General features: G+C 57.3%; 1 protein-coding gene across 3 annotated transcripts in view; it reads right to left on the bottom strand.

The window, feature by feature from the left end:
* OLFM1 (olfactomedin 1) overlaps window positions 1-21,255 on the bottom strand; it is a 36,896-nt gene that overhangs the window by 3,814 nt on the left and 11,827 nt on the right. For all 3 annotated transcript variants that reach the window (XM_059071153.2, XM_059071152.2, XM_067040367.1), the window contains exons 2-5: window positions 20,335-20,484; window positions 14,930-15,085; window positions 11,984-12,203; window positions 4,369-4,475 (exon numbers count right to left, since the gene is read on the bottom strand). In XM_059071153.2, coding sequence (XP_058927136.1) covers window positions 4,369-4,475; window positions 11,984-12,203; window positions 14,930-15,085; window positions 20,335-20,484 — 633 coding nt within the window. The remainder of the gene's footprint in view (window positions 1-4,368; window positions 4,476-11,983; window positions 12,204-14,929; window positions 15,086-20,334; window positions 20,485-21,255) is intronic.

The following is a 21,255-nucleotide window of genomic DNA, read 5'->3' as shown; positions in this document are numbered from 1 at the left end:
CCACGCGGTCTGCTCACCAGGAAGCAGAACTGCATCTCGCACAGGACACACCCACTGCCTGTGTTCGCCGGGCCACTTCCTCCCAGACTCCCGAGGCCGCGTCCTCTGAAATGCCCAACCGACCCCATCGAGCAGGTTCTGTTCACCGGCACAGACAGAAGAGGACGGCGACCGCCCGCTCGCTCGTTCCCGGGCTTGACCACAGTGCCCGCTTCACCCGCCACCGCCCGGCAGGACGCTCGGGGGGCTCCGGTGGCTATGCGCCTCCTGGTCTCCAAGAGATGGGAACTCGCTCCCTGCCCTGGGGGCGCTGGTGACCTCAGGGCCACGCTCCATGCAGGCTGCAGCTCCCTGCGGCCGCTGTCCTGCGGGAAGACCGTGGGGTCCCAGGCTGAGGAGGGGGAGAGCTGAGAACACACCGGGGGACAGAAGCCAGGGAAGCCCGGGGGAGAGAGGGGCCCTTGGGGCAGCAGGGCTCAGAGCCCCCGCCGCAGGTGCTTCTATCAGCGGAAGGAAGGCCCCCCCGGGCAAGTGGCGAGAGGAGCCCCCTCGGCAGGTCTGAGGCCAGTGCGCGAAGCTCCCCCATCCACGAGGGTCCCTTTGCCGGAAAAGAGAAAACAAAGCCACGTCCGGATTCTTTCTTTGTAAATGCCACGCCTTGAGTGGGTGTGGCCTCTACCAGCTCGTGGAATCAAAACGCTCCACACCAGCTCCCCTGCAAGGAAACCTGGGTATTCCCACATCTTGACTGCATTTCGGTTCCACACGGTGGCGTTCACGGAGAACGTGGGGTTTTCCTAATTGTCCCTATTATTTTCACGTGCTTTTTAGTGAAGAGGGCCATCTCGGTGCAGGGCAGGGCAGGGCAAGACGATGGTGTCGAGTCTGGCCCCATCTTACGTGATGCAGGGATGTACCCGGGAGGGGCGGAGGGGGGGAGGGAAGCCGCCCAAAGGGCCTGGCTTACTAACGTGACCACGTCCTCTCCTCCCTTTGGCGGGGCAGGCATCTGTCACATGTCCTCCTGGCAGGACCTGACCTCAAGGAGCCGGCACGGGTGGCAGAGATGCTCTAAAGGGAGCCCTTAGCTGAACAGGTGAGTGGGGAGGTGGGAGGCTTCACTGGGGAGTGAGGGTTGAAAGGGGGGCGAGGTCAGCAGCCCCAAGACCGTCCCCGACCACACGAAACAGTGTGACCGTGCAGTTCGGATAATACGACCTTCAGGAAGATGGATTCCGTAGGAATAGAATACCCGGATGGCTGTGGCACTGTTTAGATGACAGGGAAGGACTTTTAAACACTAAACTGGGCTCACTGCTGTCTGGGAAACGAGATGTGTTCTAGTGATGAGACCACCCCTCTGAACATGAACTTCCTGGCAGCCAGAGGCTGGCTGGTCCCCTTACCAGTGTCCATTGTGAGCGGGCCTGGGACTTCCACAGCGGAAGCATGGCTGTGAGAGGCATGGTGGATGCCGGACCTTACAAGGGTCCACGGTCAGAGGTACGCGCCTCAGCGTCTTGGTCTCCCGGGGGAGGGACACAGCCTGGGGTGACGAGAGCATGGCTTCCAGAGCTCTGCTGCCATCAGAAGCTTCTAGACAGGGTGGAGGACCACCGGAGCCCAGCACAGTGCGTGCACACAGGTGGTGCTTAATGAATGAGCTAACCTGGTTCTAACAGCTCAGCACAAAGGCAGGGGGACCCGAAAGCCCCTGTGAGGGCTCCCGGACAGGGGTCCCAAGGCAATTCCCCACCCTGGCTGCTGGCCACAGCCCTCTTTCCTCGCCCTCTGTGGCCTCCTGCACTGAAGCTGACACTGATTTATTCTTTTGGGAGCGAGAGTTATTGGTCTCCTGTGTGTGATCAAAATTGGACGGAGAATGGAAAAGATCAAAACAGAAGAAAACAGCTCCCTTCCAGATCAATGGCAGGACCTGGGGACGTGTCACTTAGCAGGCTGTGAGTTGGTGGCTGTGCTGATCTCACGGCTTGGGGCGGGACTGCCGACTGCCCAAAGCTCTGGAGCAGGCCCCCAGGGTCCCCTGCCAGCGAGCTGGTCCCCTCCCTCCCTCCCCTCGCAGTCAGCTCCCACAAAGGCCCCCCTCCCGCCTTCCTGCTCGCACCCCGTCCATCACCAGGGCCCCCTTTCCTGGAGGGTGATCAACCCATCACGCAGAAAAGAGATGTCTAATTTCCAAAAGCATCCATCACCACCTCAACGGCTTTGCAAATGAACCTACATCCTCAGGGTACGGGCGATTCCAGGAGCCCCGATAACGTGATCTCTGAGAAAAGATAATCTGACGAGCGCTCACTACAACAAAGGAAGTTGATATCACCATGGGGACCCAGAGGTACATCTGTGGTGTCAGACGGGGCGAAATCCTCTAGGCCGGGGTTCGTCCTCTGCAGCACCAAGGTCACTGGTTGCAGCTCACGGGTCTCAAGAGGCCTGCTGGGTCAGTGGGGTGTGGGCGGTGGGGCGGGCGGAGGGCAGGCAGGAGGCGGGGAGAAGGCAATGGAGAGGAGGGTGATCCGGGAGACTCAACCTGGAACATCGCGGTTAATAAATGGTTAATAAAACCGCTGGCCAGCCTTTCCCGAGACCTTGGGCAAGTCACGTGACCCTCCCGGCCCTGCGTTTTCTCAGCGACACAACAGAGACAACTACGATCTCCGGCTGGAGGGCAGCCGTGGGACCAAACCAGGCCAGGCACAGGTGCACTCAGCTGAGGGCTGGGCACACGTGTCTCTGCGTCCCAGAAACCAATGCTTCCTCTTGTCTTTCAATATATACACCATGCGCTCGGGGTCTGCGTCACCGTCTTGCTTTCGTGTCTGCATTACTGTTATCATCACTGACGTCTGTGGCAAGAGGACGCTCCTAACCAAACTCGGAGCCAAAGCGGTGCTTTCCAGGCGGACGCAGATGAAACTGAAGAGCGGTCAGGGTAACAAGTGGTCAATGGAATGGTTCACTGGTGATTAACTGGTAGTTAATTGGCCAATGAGATTCTTAGAAAACTTCCAAGGACCAGCTAGCCGTCACCATTCAGAAAATAAAACACAAACAACCTCCCCCCCCCCAGCCAAATACCGGGCCCGGTCATTTCCCGGGTTTGCAGCCTGTAGCCGGCCCCCTCCTTCCAGAACTCTCTTCCTGCAGAGCTGGGGGTGAGGTCTGGGAAGAGGCTGCTGGCCTGCTGGGGGGTGGGTAAGGAAGGGGAGAGACGGGGGTTCCTCCCACTGGAGGCTGTGGGATAAAGAGAGACGCCCAGATCGCTGCAGAGCCCGTCATGGCCCCCCAGGCATCTCCCCAGAAGGAGAAAGTGTTACACTTCCTGATCTAAACAGAAGCGATCACACCGTCTAAAGGGTGGGAATGGGGCCGGGGGAGGAGCAGAGATCACAAGTCTCAGGATCCCTCCCCACTGAAAAGCCTCCGGACGAGGCTCAGAGGTCCTCGGATTCCTAAGCTCCTTTCTCCATCGGCCCAGAGGAAGAGTTGCGTTTTTTTAAAGTGTTTATTTTCTAAACGTCCTGCAGGCAAGGGGCTGGGGAAGAGAGGCCCTGGACTGTTGCGACGGTTCTCTCCGGTGCCAGCCGTCAGGGACAAGGGACAGGGATGCCCACAGCCCCGGGCGTTCCGAACCTCCCTTGGCTGAAACGCTCCCCAAGGACGCTGTGGAGACGGACGGATGTTACCCGGGCCCAGTGGGCCAGGCGCCACCCTCCCAGCCAGCCAGCCCCGAAGGGACTCCAACGACAGAACGCAGCCCCCACCCCACCCCGATCAAGACAGACGTGCTGCTCGGTCGTCTCTCTCTCTTTTTACGAGGTTTTTACCCAGGGGGGAGAGTCTAGAAAAAAAAGAACATGGCTTTTCTCCTAAATCAAAAAAGAACATGAGTTTCCATCAGCCATGAAAGGAATGGCAAATGAAACGCAAATGAGAAGCCATTAAAACAAGAAGGCCCGACCCCGCTGTTCCTGAGCGGAGCGGGGGCAGCCCCTCCGCTCGCTCCCAGGGGCGGAGCCACGCCCGACGGGGTGGGGCTCAGCCCTTCCGCTCGCTCCCAGGGGCGGAGCCACGCCCGACGGGGTGGGGCTCAGCCCTTCCGCTCGCTCCCAGGGGCGGAGCCACGCCCGACGGGGTGGGGCTCGCAGGCGCCCTCCTGCCCCGTCCTGCCAGGGTCATCCTCACATCGGAGCCGCCCCGCGGTGTGACTCTGGCTTAGTACAGGGACCTCGGCAAGGGACCTGGGCCACTCCCCAAAGTCCCTGGAACCCCACCCCGGGGGCACCAAGTTTCGCTCGTCCACAGCTCCCCGGCCCCAGACCCAGATCCAACGAAGGACGCACTTACCCTGTTATCACCTTCTGGGGCCAGAGGGTCCGTCATCCAGGACCCAAACCTCGAGCCGGAGGTCTTGATGGTCACGGGGTCACTTATGCCCGTCAGCTTGCCACACGCTGGAAGAGAGGACACAGCGCAGGGGAGTGAGTGCCTGGGCCCAGCCCCAATACCTGTCCCTCCCTCGGCCGCTGCTTAGCCACTCCTGCCCTGCTCTTCCCATGGCACCCCCGGCCCCAAAGGCGAGAGAGGCCACCATCCCCTCCCCCAGGCAGAGAGCAACGGAGGCCAGGACGGGTGGGGAGAGGGAGGCGCAGCCCCCTGGCCTCGGGCCGCGGGTGCCAGGGCCGCACCTCCCGACGGGGCGGTCAGCCTCGCCCAGACGCAGTTTTCTCCTCTGAGAAGCGGGGGCGGCAGCCGCTGGACCTCCGAAGGAGAACGTGCATCCGAGGTCCAGCGCAGGAGGAAGGGCGCTCCTTCCCCTTGGAGGGCCTGTGAGCTTCCCTGCGGGGTGACGGCTCCCTACTGCCTGGAGGAGGTGCCCAGGGGCCGGAGGGCCACACACCGACACTCGGGCATTCCCGACAGCCCGGCGCCCTTAGCACTGCCCCTGATAGCCCCGGGGCGGCCACCACGCCCAGCCGAAATGCCCCTCCTGCCACCTGGATGCCAACGTGTGTGCGTAGCCCCGAAGCCTTCCGGAATAAATAAACTCAGCCAGCCTCAGAAGGGCAAAAGGTTCCTGAGCCTCAGAAGCCGACTGGCCCCTCGACGTCGGCAGTGGGCGCTGCCCTGCGGGGACGTGTGCCTTCTGGAACGCCCTCCCTTTCTTCCAGGCCAGGCCTGCGTGTAACTCCCCAGCTCTGCCTGCTCTGCTAAACTGCCACTGTATTAGCAGACGTAGAGGTCAGTCTGCAAAGTTTAGAGGAGCCCTGCGCGTTTTCAGAAGATTGCCAGTGACTTAACCCAGGGACCGTGGTTTAGCCGGGGGTCAGCCTGCCAAGGGAGGTGGCCCGGCCTCGGGGAGGGGCCCGCGGCCACCTCTGCACTGTCTGGGGTGCCTCCCACTCTCTCCCCAAACTGAAAGTGAGGCAGGTAAATCCATCAGCATCATTGAACAAGACTGGAGGAGTGGACCCCCTGGACCCCCAGCCCGGTGCCTGGTCCCTCTGTCTCTCTGTGCTGTCAGGAGAGCTTGTATCTGGGCTAATGCGGAGGCTTTGGACCGGGGTTGAGAGCCGCCTGCACGAGGAAGAAAGGCGGCTTTACACCCCAATTCCCATCAGGTCACGCTGCCCCGCTCCTAAGCCCCAGCGGCACCACTCGCCAGGCTGCCGCCTCTGGCCCAGATTCGAGAAAGGAACTCAACTATTTTTACTCGCCCATCCCTTCCCAGTGTCTATTTTGCCTGTTCCCCTTTCAGGAGGAATTGCATACTTTCCCACTGAAATACTGTCCCCTCAAGGCCCGAGGCCATCTCTTGCAGGGCAGGTAGGTGAGTCTGCGGAAAGGCGAGGGTCCCTGCGGACGGCAAGTCTGCCCGGCCCTGTCCACATCCCCCATCTGAGCGAGGACGGACAGAGGACAAAGGGACTGGGCATTCCGTGCAGGTTAGCCCACATCTACAGCAACCAGAAGTAAGAAAAAAGTGGGTCCTTGGAAATCTCGCGAGAGCGTGCGTGCCCCCGAGAGCCCCAGACCAAGTTCTCATCCCACAGGGGTTCTGAGAATTTGGGGTGGCGTTCCCTGAGGGTTCCGTCTGGAGGAGGGAGGGCAGGGGAGAAGCAGGACACTAGGCTGGTCTACCCCCAGCACCTCTTTGTTTCTGTGACCCTGGGGGGTTCTGGGCTGCTCCCCGGGAGACAGCAGACCCTCCAAACTGGGTGGGAAATGCTATCAGGGGCCATCAAACACCAGAAACAGCCCATCTCCCTGCTGCCCAGAGGCCAGCAAAGTGCCCCCGTGTGACTGGCCCGTGCAGGGCCTCCCCACCGCTGAGTCAGGGACAGTGGTCCTGTCTGCCGCCCGGAAGAAGTCCCAAGGCACCGTGGCCCCAAGGGTGTCACCGATCGGGGGCCCCGGGTGGGACGCCTGCTGGTGCCCCATCACGGGCACACTTCCCACTGAGACGTCCCCACTCACGTCAACGCCCTGCCTTCAGTGGCCACACCCGGCCCGGGACGACCTCCCCCGAAGGAGACAGACGCCCATCCTTTACATCACACTCAGAAGGTGAAGATGGCGGGTGGAGGCCCGGCTCAGCTCAGCCACCTGCCCAGCTCTTCCCGCGTCCCTACCTTCGCTCAGGCCCACCCCCGTCGGGAGAGCCAGACCCCCACCCCGCTCCTGCCCCCCTGTCTTCTGTGGCTGGAGCCACAGCAATGCCTCTGCAGAGCCCGCTCCCTTCCGGACGGCACCCACCCTGCCTCCCCGACCCAGGCTGGGCCTACACCCCCCCCCCACCGGGCGTGGACCCGGGCGGCCGGGCCTCACGGCCCCAGCCAGGCAGGACGCCCCTCCCCGCCCAAGGCTCAGCCCGGGGGAGCGGTCCAAAATGAATGAGTGAATGAACAGATGACTCACCCCTCAGGAACTGAGAGGTATATTTATCCATCTCCCAGAAAATCCTCGTCAGCCCACTGCTTTGCCACGTAACCCGCCAGAGGGGACGGGGGTGAAGCTGGGCCGCCTCTTCTGAGGGCGGCTTCCTTATCTGCCAGAAGGATACCCACCCCAGAGGCAGTTGTGGGAATTAAAGCAGTTAACCAGTGGGGAGCTTCTAGAAGGATGCCCGTCACGCCTAAGAGCCCAGTGAGGCCAGCAGCCGTGGATTCACACTGAGACTGTGGCCAAGTCCAGGCCCAGGGCTGCCCTGGATGGTCCCACTGTGTCCGGCCCACACGTGGCTGCAGAGAAGGGGAGACCGTCTGCGGGGGGGGGGGCTGGGGGGCGAGAGGAGGGCGTCTGCACCAGCCCCAGCCCCGCCCTGCCCTGGGCTGAGGTCTCCCCCAGTGCACCCTGGCCCGAGGGGCTGAGCCCACCCTCCCCCAGCCTCTCGGACGGAGCCTGAAAATCCTGGACGAGGAGCCAGCAGAGAAGGGCCCAGCTGGCCCAGGAGGCCTGCTCTTCGAACTCCTGGCTGCGGGCTCAGCTCTCCACTGGGGATGGAGGCTGCCCGCCCTGCTTGAGTCACGGAGTTATTTTTGGTTCTCCATCCAGACGGGCTCTGCCAAGACCTCGGGAACTGACAGGATCTAAAAAAGCCCCACGGCAGAGCCGCAAGGCAGTCTTGGCACGTTCCACTCGCGAAAGTGTCCCTCTTGTCACGAGCGCTCGGGCTTCGTGGATGGGGAGTGGGGGGGGGGAGCCGAGCAGGTCTATCTCAGAGGAGGCTGGGCTCCAGGCACAGCGCCCTCCGAGCCCAGGACGGGTCTCAGGAGGGAGGCCGCCTTGAGAAGCTGGGAGCCTGGACAAAGCGGCCTCTGCAGATGAAATCCTCTGGTTCCTGCTATTCCTAGAAGGAGGCCACTTCTGCACCACGGCCCAAATGGCCTCTGACACGAGCCTGAGCAGGTCCAGGGCGACATGCCCGCCAAGGAATCAGGCCAGAGACCAGACTGAGGGGGCCTGACTGCCCCACAGCAGGCAGACGGGTCCCGGGACCACCCGGCCTCCAGGCCCATCTGCCTTGGTCCCAGCTTGTATCCCTAAAGCCTGGGAAGAGTTAAGCTGGGAGAGCTGGCAAAGCTGGGAGCTCAGACAGACACGTGTCCTTGCAGAAGAGCTAACCCGGGAGGGAGCAGCCTCCCTGCGAGCCCAGGCCCAGAGCCCCGAGGGCCGCCCTGGACGCCCGTCTCCGCCCCCCCCCGCACCTGGGCAGGGACGGGATGCTGAGAGACCTCCTGCGATCCCGATCCCGAGCACTTCCCAGAAGGAACCTGGGGGGACACCTGCCTGCCTGCAGGGACCGCTGAGGTCACTACCGTGAGAAGCGCCTGGACCCGGGTCCCCTCCCTCCTCCCCGTCCTAGTCAGTCCCCTGCAGACTGAGACACCCTCAACTTCCCTGGCAATCCTGAGCGCAAGTCCGCAGGTGCTATAACTTATGCACTGTGCTTGGGAGCAGCTCGCTCACCCGGCTCCATCCCCGGCTCCATCCCGGCCTCTGGGGAGGAGGTAAGGGCCCCTCTCTCCGCCTCCTCAACCTTCCCCACAGAGGCCTTTAGCACCGGAGAACCAGGACGGTGCAGCTGGGGGAAACCCTAAAGTCACCTAGTTCCCCTCATTCTACAGACAGGACTGAGGCCTGACGCTAACGGGCATGTGACGTGCCCGGGACACAGGCCTGAGCACGAGTGACGTTCCGCATTGGATCTTAAGTCTCTGCTTTCGGCTGGTTTAGCTGCTGGGGCATCTGATCCTGCGTGCTCTCCACACAGTGGCACGGGGTCGCCGGGCAGCTCTGCCTCTCCCTTGCCTCGCCCGGGAACCAGAGGAACCGCAGGGGAGCCGTGGGGAGCTGCCTCCCTTCCGGATGATGCCCGAGAGATGCTGAGCCCGGTGTCCAGTTCTAGAAATCAGACTTTCAGGTTCACCTTCTGGCTGGGCCATGAGGAAAAACATACAGTCCCATCAGGAGAGGGCTTTAAAAATGGAAGCAGAAAACCAATGGCACCTGCAGTCCTTGTTTTTGTTTTTCCTGTGTACGGAATTGTCAGCAAAGGCAATTTGAAGGTAATAGAGACCTAATTAAGACCACTTTAGGGAAACTGCAGGGAGACCCTCTTCCCCATGACGACACCAGGAAGGTAACCGAGATACTGTTCACCAGAGCAAGGAACCTACAGTCAGGCTTCAGACCCAGGAGACGAGAGGCGGAGGTGGCGGGGGGCCGGGGGCGGGCGGGGGAGGCCGAGGAAGAAACAGCCGACCTCTGGGGCACTGCATCTTCAGAAGTCCTAACGGCCCAGGACAGCGTCAGTGCTGGCTTCCCCTGTTCTATGTTCACCGGCAACCTCCCAGCAAAGAAACAGGCTGCTAAGATGGTGCCTGTTTGCAAGGCTAAAATAAAGACTAAAATAAGCAGCCACGGGATAGTGGTTGGGTCTGTAAGTTACAGAGCTTGAATGAAAACCTAGGAAGCGGGAGAAGCAGCAGCTTTCACGTATTACCTGTTGTCTGTCTACCTACCTACCTACTGACTTACCTACTTACCTATCGACCTATTATCTGTTGTCTATCCAACGACCTACCTACCGACTTACCTATTTACCTCTTATCTGTTGTCTATCTACCTACCTATCTATGTATTGTTTACCTACCTACTAACCTGCTTATCTATCGCCTGTCTGTCTCACTACCTACTGACCTACCTACCTACCTACCATCGGTCTAGCTGTCTCTTTACCTAGCAATCATGTCTAGCTATCGTGTACTACCGACCCACCTGCCTACGTGTCCTATCACCACCTACTCTGTGCCGGGCACGGGGTGCGGCCCGTGATGTGAATGGTGTCTGTGGACTCCCACAGTGACCCCAGGGCACTCCTACGCCTTCATCTTACAGACGAAGAGGCAGCTGAAACGCAGAGTGGTCAGTGCTTTGGTTGAGCCACAGGGCCATTGAGAGGCACTTACCCTTTTAGGACACTGCCTCCCCCAGCTGGGGCTTCTCAGTTCGCTGTTCACACCCACGGCACCCACCCGAGTGCTGGTGAAAGACGGATCCCCGCCCACATGCCCGAAGACTCAGCAGGTCCATCTACAGGTCAAGGTCTTCCTGAGCGCAGAAGTGACCGCACTCAGTGGTGGAGAACAGGGCTCCGGGGGCCTCTTCATCCTCTCTCCTGACTCCCACGTTGGCCACTTCAGCGGCCCAAGGGGAACCATGTGAAAGCCCCAAGATCCCAAGCCCTACAGTGAATTCACCCAGCTTCTAAAAATAGGCCGAGTTCGGACACGAGGGCTGCTGGTCTGGGAAGGGCGGAATATCCTCCCGCAAAGATCCCTAGCTTCTCATCAGCTGTAACTTTGCCTTCTGAATTTCCGTTTTGCTCCTTCACCCGTTAATCGGAAAATGTGAAGGTTTAATCTTGGTTTCCCACTGGTCTACACGGTCTGTCTACCGGGGAATAAAAATGCTACTGTGGAGAAATAGGTAACAAAGAAACCCCCGGGGGTCGAGAGCCCTCAGCGGGAGCGTTGGAGGGTCTGGAGAGTGGTGACAGGAGCCTAGGGGAGAGGGAGCTCTATGGGTAGAAACCCAAACACAGTGCCCACCAGAAGGATTCGTGCACTCCCATAACCACTGATAAGCCTGGTAACATTTCAAGCATTCCCGCTGACTCCTGAATGCTGAACTGGGAAGAGCTGGTAGAGACCGTCCAGCCCAGACCCCCTCCCCGGGACCGTCCCAGGTCACCCGGTCCCGGACACACCAGGACGTGGGTGCCATGGAGCACATCTGAAAAACCGCAGCAGATAATCCTCCACGCGATGCAAGCGTACGCGTCACAACAGATTCGTCCTACCCCTCCCGACACACTGTTCACTGCTCTCTCCCGGACTGGGGAGCTTTACTAGGGCACCTAGAACGGCATTAAAAATAAACTAGATGCGGGAACGTGTTCAAACAAAAAGGTTGGCCGACTCGATCTCCTCGCCCTTTGAACGCTCTCTCTCTCCCACTTAATAGCAATGGGGATGTGTTTTTTTTTAAGTATTTGTTCTTTTGGGATGTTTTAAGTTTAAAATAAGGCATTTGTAGTGTGTGGGGGGGTGGGGGATGAAAAGGGAATCGAGTGAAAACATCAGATAAAGCCCAAAGGAAACTTTTTCAATAAAGCAGAATGACCCGAAAAGCTACCCTAAGTTCCTCTAAAAAGTAAACCATATGAAGATGAACAACCTCTGTGTTAGAGAACAGTGGGTAGAAGGGCCAGCCAATCTTTCCTAAGAAAACCTGAAAATGGAATTGGGATTTAAAATGTGCTATTTAAAAGTGGACTCTGACGCTGACACGTTAAGATTTGCTAAAGCAATTAACACCAACGTTGAAAGGCAAGTGGGTATCAACCACAAATAAGATTCCGAAGGAGCCCAGGGGCCGCCGGTTCCCAGTCCCACCCCCTCCAGGCGCCAGGACCCCCTGGCTCGTCGCGAATGGCAAGGCTTCCCCTGTGATGTGATGGATTTTTCTGCATGACTCAGTATCTCAGGGAGCTCCATCAGCCCTCGTTCGCAAGCTGGAGGGAATCTAAGATGTATGTTTCCCGCTCTATGAAAACTTGTGTCTTAAAAAGTCACCCAACACACACATACACACACACACACACACACACACATTCTTCACATGGAAGGTAACACCTAACATCATTTTTCCAGATGTGCAGCTCAATGGGCTCTGTGAGCTGGCCTCTGCACAGGATTGGACAAGGCCCTAGGACAGGTGGTGCCTACCTCCCTCGGCTATCTGTCAAGGTAGCCCTACCCAGGAGCCCTAATCCAGCAGCCATTGCTCGCTGACGCCAGGCGGGCGCTGTCCACTTCAGCACCACTCCCTAAGCCTGAGGGAGCTGAGCGGGGAGGTGGGCGGTGCAGTGCCCCGCCCCGCAGGGTTCTGGGCCTACCTAGTTTTTGCATGCATGCACGGAGCCTTTCTTCAAGATTGGACACTCTGCTCTGAAGTTCATCGTAGTCATAGGCGCCAATTTCTTCTTGCAGCTCGTTAAGCACTGACGTCAGATTCTGGACCTCCTCTTTAAACTGCAATACCAATTTGGCATCGGCCTTGTACTCTTCCAACACAGGTATCAAAGGCCTAAGTTCATCCATTTTCGCTTTTATCGCCTGCAAGGTTAAAATAAGCTGGGTTCAGTGCGATGCGTGCAAAAACTTGTAACACCCCTGCCTTGGCCTGGCTTCTCCCTATAGGTGAGGGAAAATGTCCACACTCCCGCTTTATTTATAGATTGATTTATTCTGGTCCACAGGAGTTAGAAGAGCATATTAAACAGTCTTCAGAACACCAACATATTTGGGAAAGGTCTTTATTGTCAGTTTAGAATGCAACATCTGAAGGTTACATGCTTTAAGTCACATACACAAAGTTTCTTTTTTTTTTTTTTTTTTTTTTTTTCAAAAAATGCATTGACAAGGGTTCAGACTATTCATGAAATGCATCTACAGTCGCATGCAAAAGAGATCCTGGTTGTATTCAAGGTTCCTTAGGGGTATGGTGCTAAGTAACGGGAAATAATAGTAAAAATGCAGGGTGCAAAAAAGCTCTCTGGCCCTCTGTCATGGTTACATGGGAGTGGACTGCTTCTTCAGTCACTGCAGCATTGAAAAAACTCTTTTAAGTTAGCCCTGCAAGCAAGAAAATGAAAACTGTTGAAGAACTAGCTTACTAGCCTGCCTTAAACAGATAGCCATTAACAGACAAATCTTTTCACGGTCACTTAAAAAAAAAAGAAATCACACTTGAAGGCTAGAGTCAGTCCAGAGAAACTGCTTGAACAGCTATGTAGGTGCCTCACAGCAATTTCTGCTGAAAGAAAGTGTTTAAGGCAATTAAAGTGTGGTCAAAGGCAAGGGCTGCTTTTCTTCCCTCAGAGCTATAGTGCCCCAGATTTGGGAACTAGGACAGAGTGCTTGCAAAGAGGAGCTAGCCCATAGATGCTGAAGACACCCTTAGAGGAATCTGAGTCTACCCCAGAGAAGGGAGTGCTGGCCTTACGAGGAGAGACACAAGCTCTTGGGGGTCGGGCAGGTCAAAACCTCTTTCCGAGATGATTCTTGATGACACGTCTGAAGCAAGGACATGTCCACCTGCACCCACCAAGAGCGACTGGCTCATTTCTCCTCAACAGGATCAACCTGCTACTATTTTATTTATAATATAGATTTATAACTTCATTAGCTTGCCATTTCATCTATATAATGTATCGCTTTTACAAGCGAACTAGTTCTCGCTTCCTGCGGGGAGCATATGTCAAAGGAAAACATTAGCACAGAAAGGGCGGGAAGACCTAGGAGCATCAGCGGTTTCCATTCCAGGGTTAGGAGCTGTGTAATTTGACTCATTCATTTACATCTGGGCTAGGTTTCTAATGAACATGCATGTATACCTTAATTAAGGGGCATATAATTTGTCAATTTAATCATTCTGAATCTGAGTAAACTCTAGGTGTATATATACACATTTGTACATATGTATATATAATATACATAGGTGTATATATATTTGTACATATGTATATATAATTTTAGGTCAAACCAACTCCGGCTTTAATGTCCAGTTACATGGAGAGAAGGAACACTTCCTGGGAAGTGAGAAAGATGTTGGCGTCTCTCTTCCTTCCCTGCAAATCTACAGTGAGAGCCTCGTCACAGCTAAATTCGGTCAGATGTGAGGAAGTGCCCTCTGAGTGATCCCTGCTCAGAGATGGCTCTAATCAATTAAGCTAATCCTTGGCTAATGTGATTCACCTGCAGCAGCTGTTGAGTCGGGAAGGACCAATCACGTGCCTTCCCAGCTAACGTGCAACTTGGCTGGAGAAGCTGGGTCCTGGGGCCCTGGCCTCAGAAGCTAATAGGTGTGAAGACCGCACCTCAACTCTGCCCCTTTCAAGGTGAGTTTCTCAAACCAGGGTGAGGGCAGGTGGCCTCTCTGTTTCCAAGGAGTGCTGCCCTTTGCAAGAAAAAGAGCATCCTTGCTGGGCTCCTTCCTGGCCTCAAATTGCTCTTCTGGAGGGAGAGTTGGGAACATGAAGGGGAATCATGCAGTCTCAGAGAAGGAGAAGGGAGGAGGAGGAGGAGAGGGGGAAGGGGAGGAGAGGAGGAGGGCAGGGAAGAGGGGGAGGGGGAGGAGAGGAGGAGGGGAGGGGGAGGGGGAGGAGGAGGGGGGAGGAGGAGGGGGAGGGGGAGGGGGGAGGAGGACAGGAAGGAGGGGGAGGGGGAGGGGGAGGGGGAGGGGGAGGAGAGGAGGAGGACAGGAAGGAGGGGGAGGGGAGGGGGAGGGGGAGGGGAAGGAGAGGAGGAGGACAGGAAGGAGGGGGAGGGGAGGGGGAGAGGGAGGGGAAGGAGAGGAGGAGGGCAGGGAAGAGGGGGAGGGGGAGGAGAGGAGGAGGGGAGGGGGAGGGGGAGGGGGAGGGGGAGGGGGAGGAGAGGAGGGGGAGGAGGAGGGGGAGGGGGAGGAGAGGAGGGAGAGGGGGAGGAGGAGGGAGAGGGGGAGGAGGAGGGGGAGGGGGAGGAGAGGGGGAGGACAGGAAGGAGGGGGAGGGGAGGGGGAGGGGGAGGGGGAGGGGGAGGGGAAGGAGAGGAGGAGGGGAGGGGGAGGGGAAGGAGAGGAGGAGGGGAGGGGGAGGGGAAGGAGAGGAGGAGGGGAGGGGGAGGGGGAGGGGGAGGAGGAGGGGGAGGGGGAGGAGGAGGGGGAGGGGGAGGGGGAGGGGGAGGGGGAGGAGAGGGGGAGGAGGAGGGGGAAGAGATGGAGGGGGAGGGAGAGGAGGAGGACAGGGAGGAGGGGGAGAGGAAGGAGAGGAAGAGTAAGGAGAGGAAGAGAGCAGCACACATACCTTGAACTGCCTGGCCAGGTGTTGCTTATGACTCTCCTCCACCTGTTTGAACTTGGACTCCAGTCCTTTCATTTGGTTCTCCATCTTCTCCACGTACTGCAAGTCCCTCTGAGTCCGCCTGTCCAGGACCTCTATGGATTGAGACATGTTTTGCACCTGTCAAAAAGGCAACAGATTCAAGGACGGAGCTGCAGCAGGTGCCCGAAGACCTCATTTGCCTCCTAACGAACGACAGTGACCTTTTCCACGTGGCCAGCCCACTGGGAGACAGAAGCGGCTCGTGCGTGACTTACTAGCTAATCACCAGTAGCAGGGATTTTTATGACCAAGAACCCCCCAAACAGAGCAAATTGGTTCGGTCAACATTTCTTCTGCCATCTTCCAGGACATGTTCTTACAACCAGGGGTGCAGGGACCTCTGGTTCCCTGTTGGTCATAGCTCCAGGCATATGGCTTTGGGTGATTTTTTTTCTTCTTTTTTGTTTTGTTTTGTTTTGTTTTTTTGCCGTACGCGGGCCTCTCACTGCCGTGGCCTCTCCCGTTGCGGAGCACAGGCTCCGGACGCGCAGGCTCAGCGGCCGTGGCTCACGGGCCCAGCCGCTCCGCGGCACGTGGGATCTTCCTGGACCGGGGCACGAACCCGCGTCCCCTGCATCGGCAGGCGGACTCTCAACCACTGCGCCACCAGGGAAGCCCTCTTCTTTTTTGGGGGGGTGGGTGGGCAGGTGATTGTTTCTAGTGTCTTCATTCTGCAGGATGAAATCAGTCAGGTAGAGGCATAAACACCAACAAAGATGACCAGCATAACTGGGCTTCCCCCACCTCCAGGCACAGATCTCGTTCCCCCTAAATCTCACTGGGTGTCTCGCTGAAGGGCCGATTGCGTGAGCGCAGCGCTCGGGAAGCAGGGGACTGGGCTCCCGGATTCTACATCTTGCACGCCATCCATCACGTCCCACAGTATCATAGGTAGATGACTGTTCTGAAAACATGTACCTTCAGAACAGAGATTTAGGAATCAATCACCCAGCAAATGAAGAATCTCTGTTCTACATCTTTACAGGCAGATCTGAATTGAGTCTAGCCTCAAGATGAAACTTTAACATTCAACAGGGTTCCAGAGAGCTTCCAAGAAAAACAGTTTTAGTGCAGCCACCTGCCAGTGCATTTTATTTTCAGGAAACTGGCTTGCACTTCTGTGCCAATGCATTTGGGGTGGCAGGGAGGTGGAAGAGGCTCAGGGTGGCCGAAGTGCTGTTTGGGTCATTTTCTCAGAATTGAATCCAATTACCAGTGGGAAGATACCTCCATAACCGCAAATCTTCATTTCTGTTTTTTTTTTTTGCTGAATTTGCAAATACTCTCCCTCTTTTGGAACTAAATCATTTGGGTATGAGGCTTAGCTTTGCCTGGTCAGTAAAAGAAGAGATGATAGTGTGGTTTGCTCTTCTTAAGGTATGTCTTTCACCCCCAGCAAATAAAATAAATGATAAAGAGCAACCAAAAGGGGGAAAAACTGATACCGCTCAACTCAGCACTTAAAAATGCCTGGGATTCTATGCCTTGTTATTTGAAAGTAATGCACACATATTCAGTTTAAAAATTCAGGTTTGTAGGGCTTCCCTGGTGGCACAGTGGTTGAGAGTCCGCCTGCCGATGCAGGGGACGCGGGTTCGCGCCCCGGTCCGGGAGGATCCCACATGCCGTGGAGCGGCTGGGCCCGTGAGCCACGGCCGCTGAGCCTGCGCGTCCGGAGCCTGTGCTCTGCAACGGGAGAGGCCGCAACAGTGAGAGGCCTGCATACCGCAAAAAAAAAAAAAAAAAAAAAAAAAAAAAAAAAGAAATTCAGGTTTGTAAAATACAGTATGTAGGTGACTGACTCGCTCTGGCTCTGATCCTTTGTTTCCTTGTGATCCTTGTGTTTCGATGTTTTAGGGGACACTGAAATATATTTGCTCTGTTACCTCAGGTCTTCCTGTCGCCCTCAACAGCTTGTTCTGTCACTTTGAATAACTGAGGACTTCTTTTGAGAAAAGCTGTATTTCCCTTTATCTTTCCAGGCCCAGCCCAAATGCCACCTCCTCCAGGGAGGCTTCCCTGATGAGCCGAGCCAGAAGTGGCTGCACACCACTTGGAAACACCACCACCTTGTTGGCACCATGCCTGCATGGCAGTGACCCACACCCCTGTCTCAACCGCCTTGCTGGACAACGGGGGGGGGTGGGAGGTGGACAGGGCTCGTTGCAAGCGCAAGGCCCAGCACCTAATGCACAGCCGTAGGGCGGGAGGAGGGAACAAAAATGACAGCTCCAGTCAAGACCCCTCCTCCTCCTCCTAGGGGGATTCTTGCTGGACAGCAAAACCCACGAGGCTGCCGGCTAAAACCTGCCGAGCGGAAGCTGTGGGACCCTCCTTGGCTTCAGCCTGGTTCTTCTGCTGGGGACACACGCAGCCCTCTGGGCTGTTCAGCTGCCAGAGAAGGATGCTTTTAACAAATTTAAAAGTTTTAAATTTTAAATTTAGAAAACATATTTTAAAGATGCTAAGTCACTCAGTCGCTTTAATACACCCGCCTATAGTCCTTCCCAGGCTGGATGAGCACCTCCGTCTCCCGCTGATCAGAAAGCAGATAATCAAGCCCCAGGGGGCCATCACACTCCTGCATCTTCTCTGAGCTCAGGGTCTAGACGCCCCGCCTCTGAGTGCGTCCATTCTCTGACCTGTAGCATGTGTCCCTGAGAAGCCAGCTGAGGAGTTCAAGGTCACACAGCTACCAAAGGAAGGCACGATCCCCCACCCCGCCCAAGGTGGCTGCAGGTGCCGAGGGGGGAGGGGCGGCAGCGACCTGCGCAGGCAGCAGACACAGCTGGCCTGGAGGCGACCACAGAGCTCTAATACTGATGGGACGTTTTCTACGTTCCAGGCACCGTGCTGAGCCCACTGCATTATGGATCTCATTTGATCCTTACAAAACTCAGGGAGGTGGGCGCTCTTTCAAGTCTCATTTTACACAAGGAGACCAAAGGCTCAGAGAAGTTAAGTGCCTTGGCTACTGTCACACAGCAGACAGCCACCATGCAAAGCCGGGACCGACTCCAGAGCCCACACTTTGAAACTCTGGGCCATGAGCTTCTTCAAAGAGAACAGAGCCTGAGGCCCCAGCCCGCCTTTTGCCATGGGTCCTCGGCCCTAACGCGGGGTGACGGGCTGGCTTTCACGAGACACTGGTGCTAGGTTCCTCTTCTCAAGACTGCAGGCCAGTTCAAAGCAGCACCTCTGGGCTTGGGACCTAAGGCTTCACCTTTGGAAGCTCCTCAGGTGGGTGTGAACCGGATGCCAGGCTGGAGACACAGGCCCGGCTGGGACCACAGGCCCACGGACAGAACAGGTGCTCAGACGGTGCCCACCGAGAAGGAAAGAGGAGGAGGCGGCTGGGGAAGGAGTGAGGGGCGCACAGCTCTGCCCTGCTCGCGCAGCAGCCAGGCCCTCTATGCAACAAACGGCTTCTGCCCTGAGAACTGGGAGTACGGTGCCCACGAGGGTGGAAAAGCGGGCTTTAAATGTTTAAGCGGTAGCGCTGTGGCGTACACAGGCAGGCAGGAGGCCTCCAAGGCCTGTGTTCCCAGGGGCTCACGGAGCTTTCTGGAACTGAACATGGCCTCCCAAGGGCTTGTGGGGCCACCCCCAGCCGCCCGAGGCCCCTCCGAGCTCCACCTCCCTCCTCTACGATAATGAATAATTAAAGGCCCAATTAGGCTTCGGTCTAGTCTGGTGTCAATGAATGTTTGTGGAACCTGTTACATGCATTTTTCTTTAATTCTTTTAAAGTGATTTACTGGGGTGGCCAAAGATGGCAGCACAAAAACACACAGGTCCTCAGAGGGGAGCCAGGCGGCAGCTCCTGCAAGCCCTCCTCCTGCCCAGGCCCCTTCCACACAGCAGGGCCGCGACAGCCTCAGGGACCCCCCCCCCATCCTCCCCACTGACTTCAGGAAAGGGACCTGCTTTGCCAGAACCCGTGTGAGGGTCTGTGCGTGAGCCGGGCTTGAACCGAACTAGACAGACTCTGCCGGCTGCCAGGCCTCCCCACGGGGGTGGAGGCTCTCCTCCCGGCACAGCCCCCCCCCAACCCCCGGCGCTCCTTGGCCGATGGAGAAATCTCGGCTTTACTGAGGGTGTGTGTGTGTGTGTGTGTGTGTGTATATGCAAATTTGTGTGTGGCGTATGTGTGTAAGTGAGCATTTACGTGTAACATATGTGGTGTGTACCTGTGAGGTGTGTATGTGTATTTGTGTGTGGTCTCTGTGTGTTTAGTTACATGTGGTATATGTACACGTGTTGTGTGTGGTGTGTGTACGTGTGAGGTGTGTGTGGTGACTGCATACATATATGTGTGTGTGTGGTCTCGGTGCATCTGTGTGTTCAGTTACACGTGCTGTGTGTGGCGTGTGTGTGTGTCTGTGTGCGTGTGCGTACGTGAGCACGTGTGTGTGGTGTGGGAGGTGTGACCCCTCTCCCGCAGGGTGTGAAAGGGCCTGATGTAAAACGCACCCTCTCCCTGGGGAGGGTGGTGAGTCGAACAGCAGGGCCCCCCCGTTTCTCCTTCTCCCCCCAGTAACTCCCAGGACAACCAGAGCTCAGGTTACTTGAGACCCCAGGGTTCCCGGGTGGGATGTTCCCGGAAGCGGGTTGCCAAGATCCATGGGGAGCGCCAGCCTCCGTGGGGGGCAGAGGTCACGGGCCAGTTGGGAGGCCGGCCCCGGGCTTGAGAGCCAACCCAGCTCCCCTGCTCACTGGCTGTTCGTCTTGGAAGAGTCAGCCCACCTGCCTGGACGCAGATTTCCACTTCTTAAAACGGGGTGAAAATCTCACCACCTTCACCTGCCTCTTGTGTAGATCAAGTGAAATCACGGATTCAAACCGCAAATGCTGTGCCCAGGTGGCTTACAAAGGTGACGATTGAATCCGCTTTTGCACCGGGAAGGCAGCCACGGGCGTGAACGCCTGGCCTGGCTGTCGCCGGGTCCAACCACTCAGAGGCAGGGCAAAGATCCCACCCAGCGGCCCCGCTTCCGGGCGCCAAGGGAGCTCTCCCAGGTTCTGCTGGGCGACAGTTCTAAGCTCTCTGGACCACAGGCTGTGGACGTGACCCGGAGATGGCGGTGTGGGAGAGGAGCCCCAAATGCTCCCTCGCTAAAGCCCACGTGGCTCCCAGTGGAGCTTTTCACCTCCTCCTGGGCAGCCCTGGGGAGTCTCCGTCCCTCCCTCCCTCCTTTGCATTCGTTCACCAATATTCCCAGTGGGCCACGCCAGGGAAGAGTGAACTCTCGGAGCTGGCACGGACCTTGCTGCCAGCGTGGGCACACAAATGCACACACACGCGCTCACACCCTGCATAGACTCACCTTCTCCAGTAGCTGCCTCAGCTGTTTCGTGCGGGCATCCCGTGAACACATGGTCTGCTGGGGGGCAACCACCGTGCAGATACACCTGCCCTCACTGTCCTGGGCAGAGCTGTACACCTGCCAGCTCTCCTCAGGGCTGGTGGGCAGCACCTGGAGGGCAGCAGGTGGGGCGAGGAAGAGGGAGGGAGAGAAAGTGAGACCAGAAAGCAGCGCACCGGGGGTGACTGTCCGCGTCCAGCCCCCGGGAAAGGGCAGAAAGAAGTGGTCCTTTAAAGACACGTGCCGACCGTGGGGAGGTACAAACAGGGAGGAACGCAGACCGTCTCCCATCAGGATCCCCAGGGCTGGAAGGGAGTCAAACAGGCACGATTCTTAAAAAAAAATTTTTTTTTTAATTCAAGGGATTTTTAAATGTAGGGGATGTTTGGAGTTTTGGCATCTGAGCCAACTGATAGGTTAGGCGGAAGGGAGGGGTGACCGGAGACTGCGTGCTGGTGGAGGAACAAGGCAGGAGAGCAAGTGGCTGGTCGACTCACGAACAGCACGTAAGTGAGAAATAAGATCTCCTCCCGTGAGGTGAGCAGGGGAGAGGCTAGCGCAGCGTCTCTGCCGCTCCTGGGTACTGGAGAACCAGCACCAGTGGTACTAGCCGGGATCCAGCAGCCTCTTAGCCCCGAGCTGCGAAGACCCAGAGCCCCAGCAGTGTTCCCGCTGGCAGCCTGGTGAAGGCTGCCCGCAAAGACGCTGGGCTTCAACTCTGCACAGGCTGCCACCCGCTAGCCGTTGGGCAGATGTCACCAAGTTGCTGGTGACACGTTGAGCAGGGGTCACACCCAACCTCAATCCTGAGGTGTGCCCAAGGACCGTCACGAAACCAGAGCTGCACGTGGCTGCTGACACGGTGACATGGCTGGTGTCACC

This window comes from Kogia breviceps, chromosome 8, assembly GCF_026419965.1.
Source record: "Kogia breviceps isolate mKogBre1 chromosome 8, mKogBre1 haplotype 1, whole genome shotgun sequence".
Classification (NCBI taxonomy): Eukaryota; Metazoa; Chordata; class Mammalia; order Artiodactyla; family Physeteridae; genus Kogia; species Kogia breviceps.
Note: the sequence above shows the minus strand (reverse complement) of the source record. Positions and strands in the feature narration are given on the sequence as shown.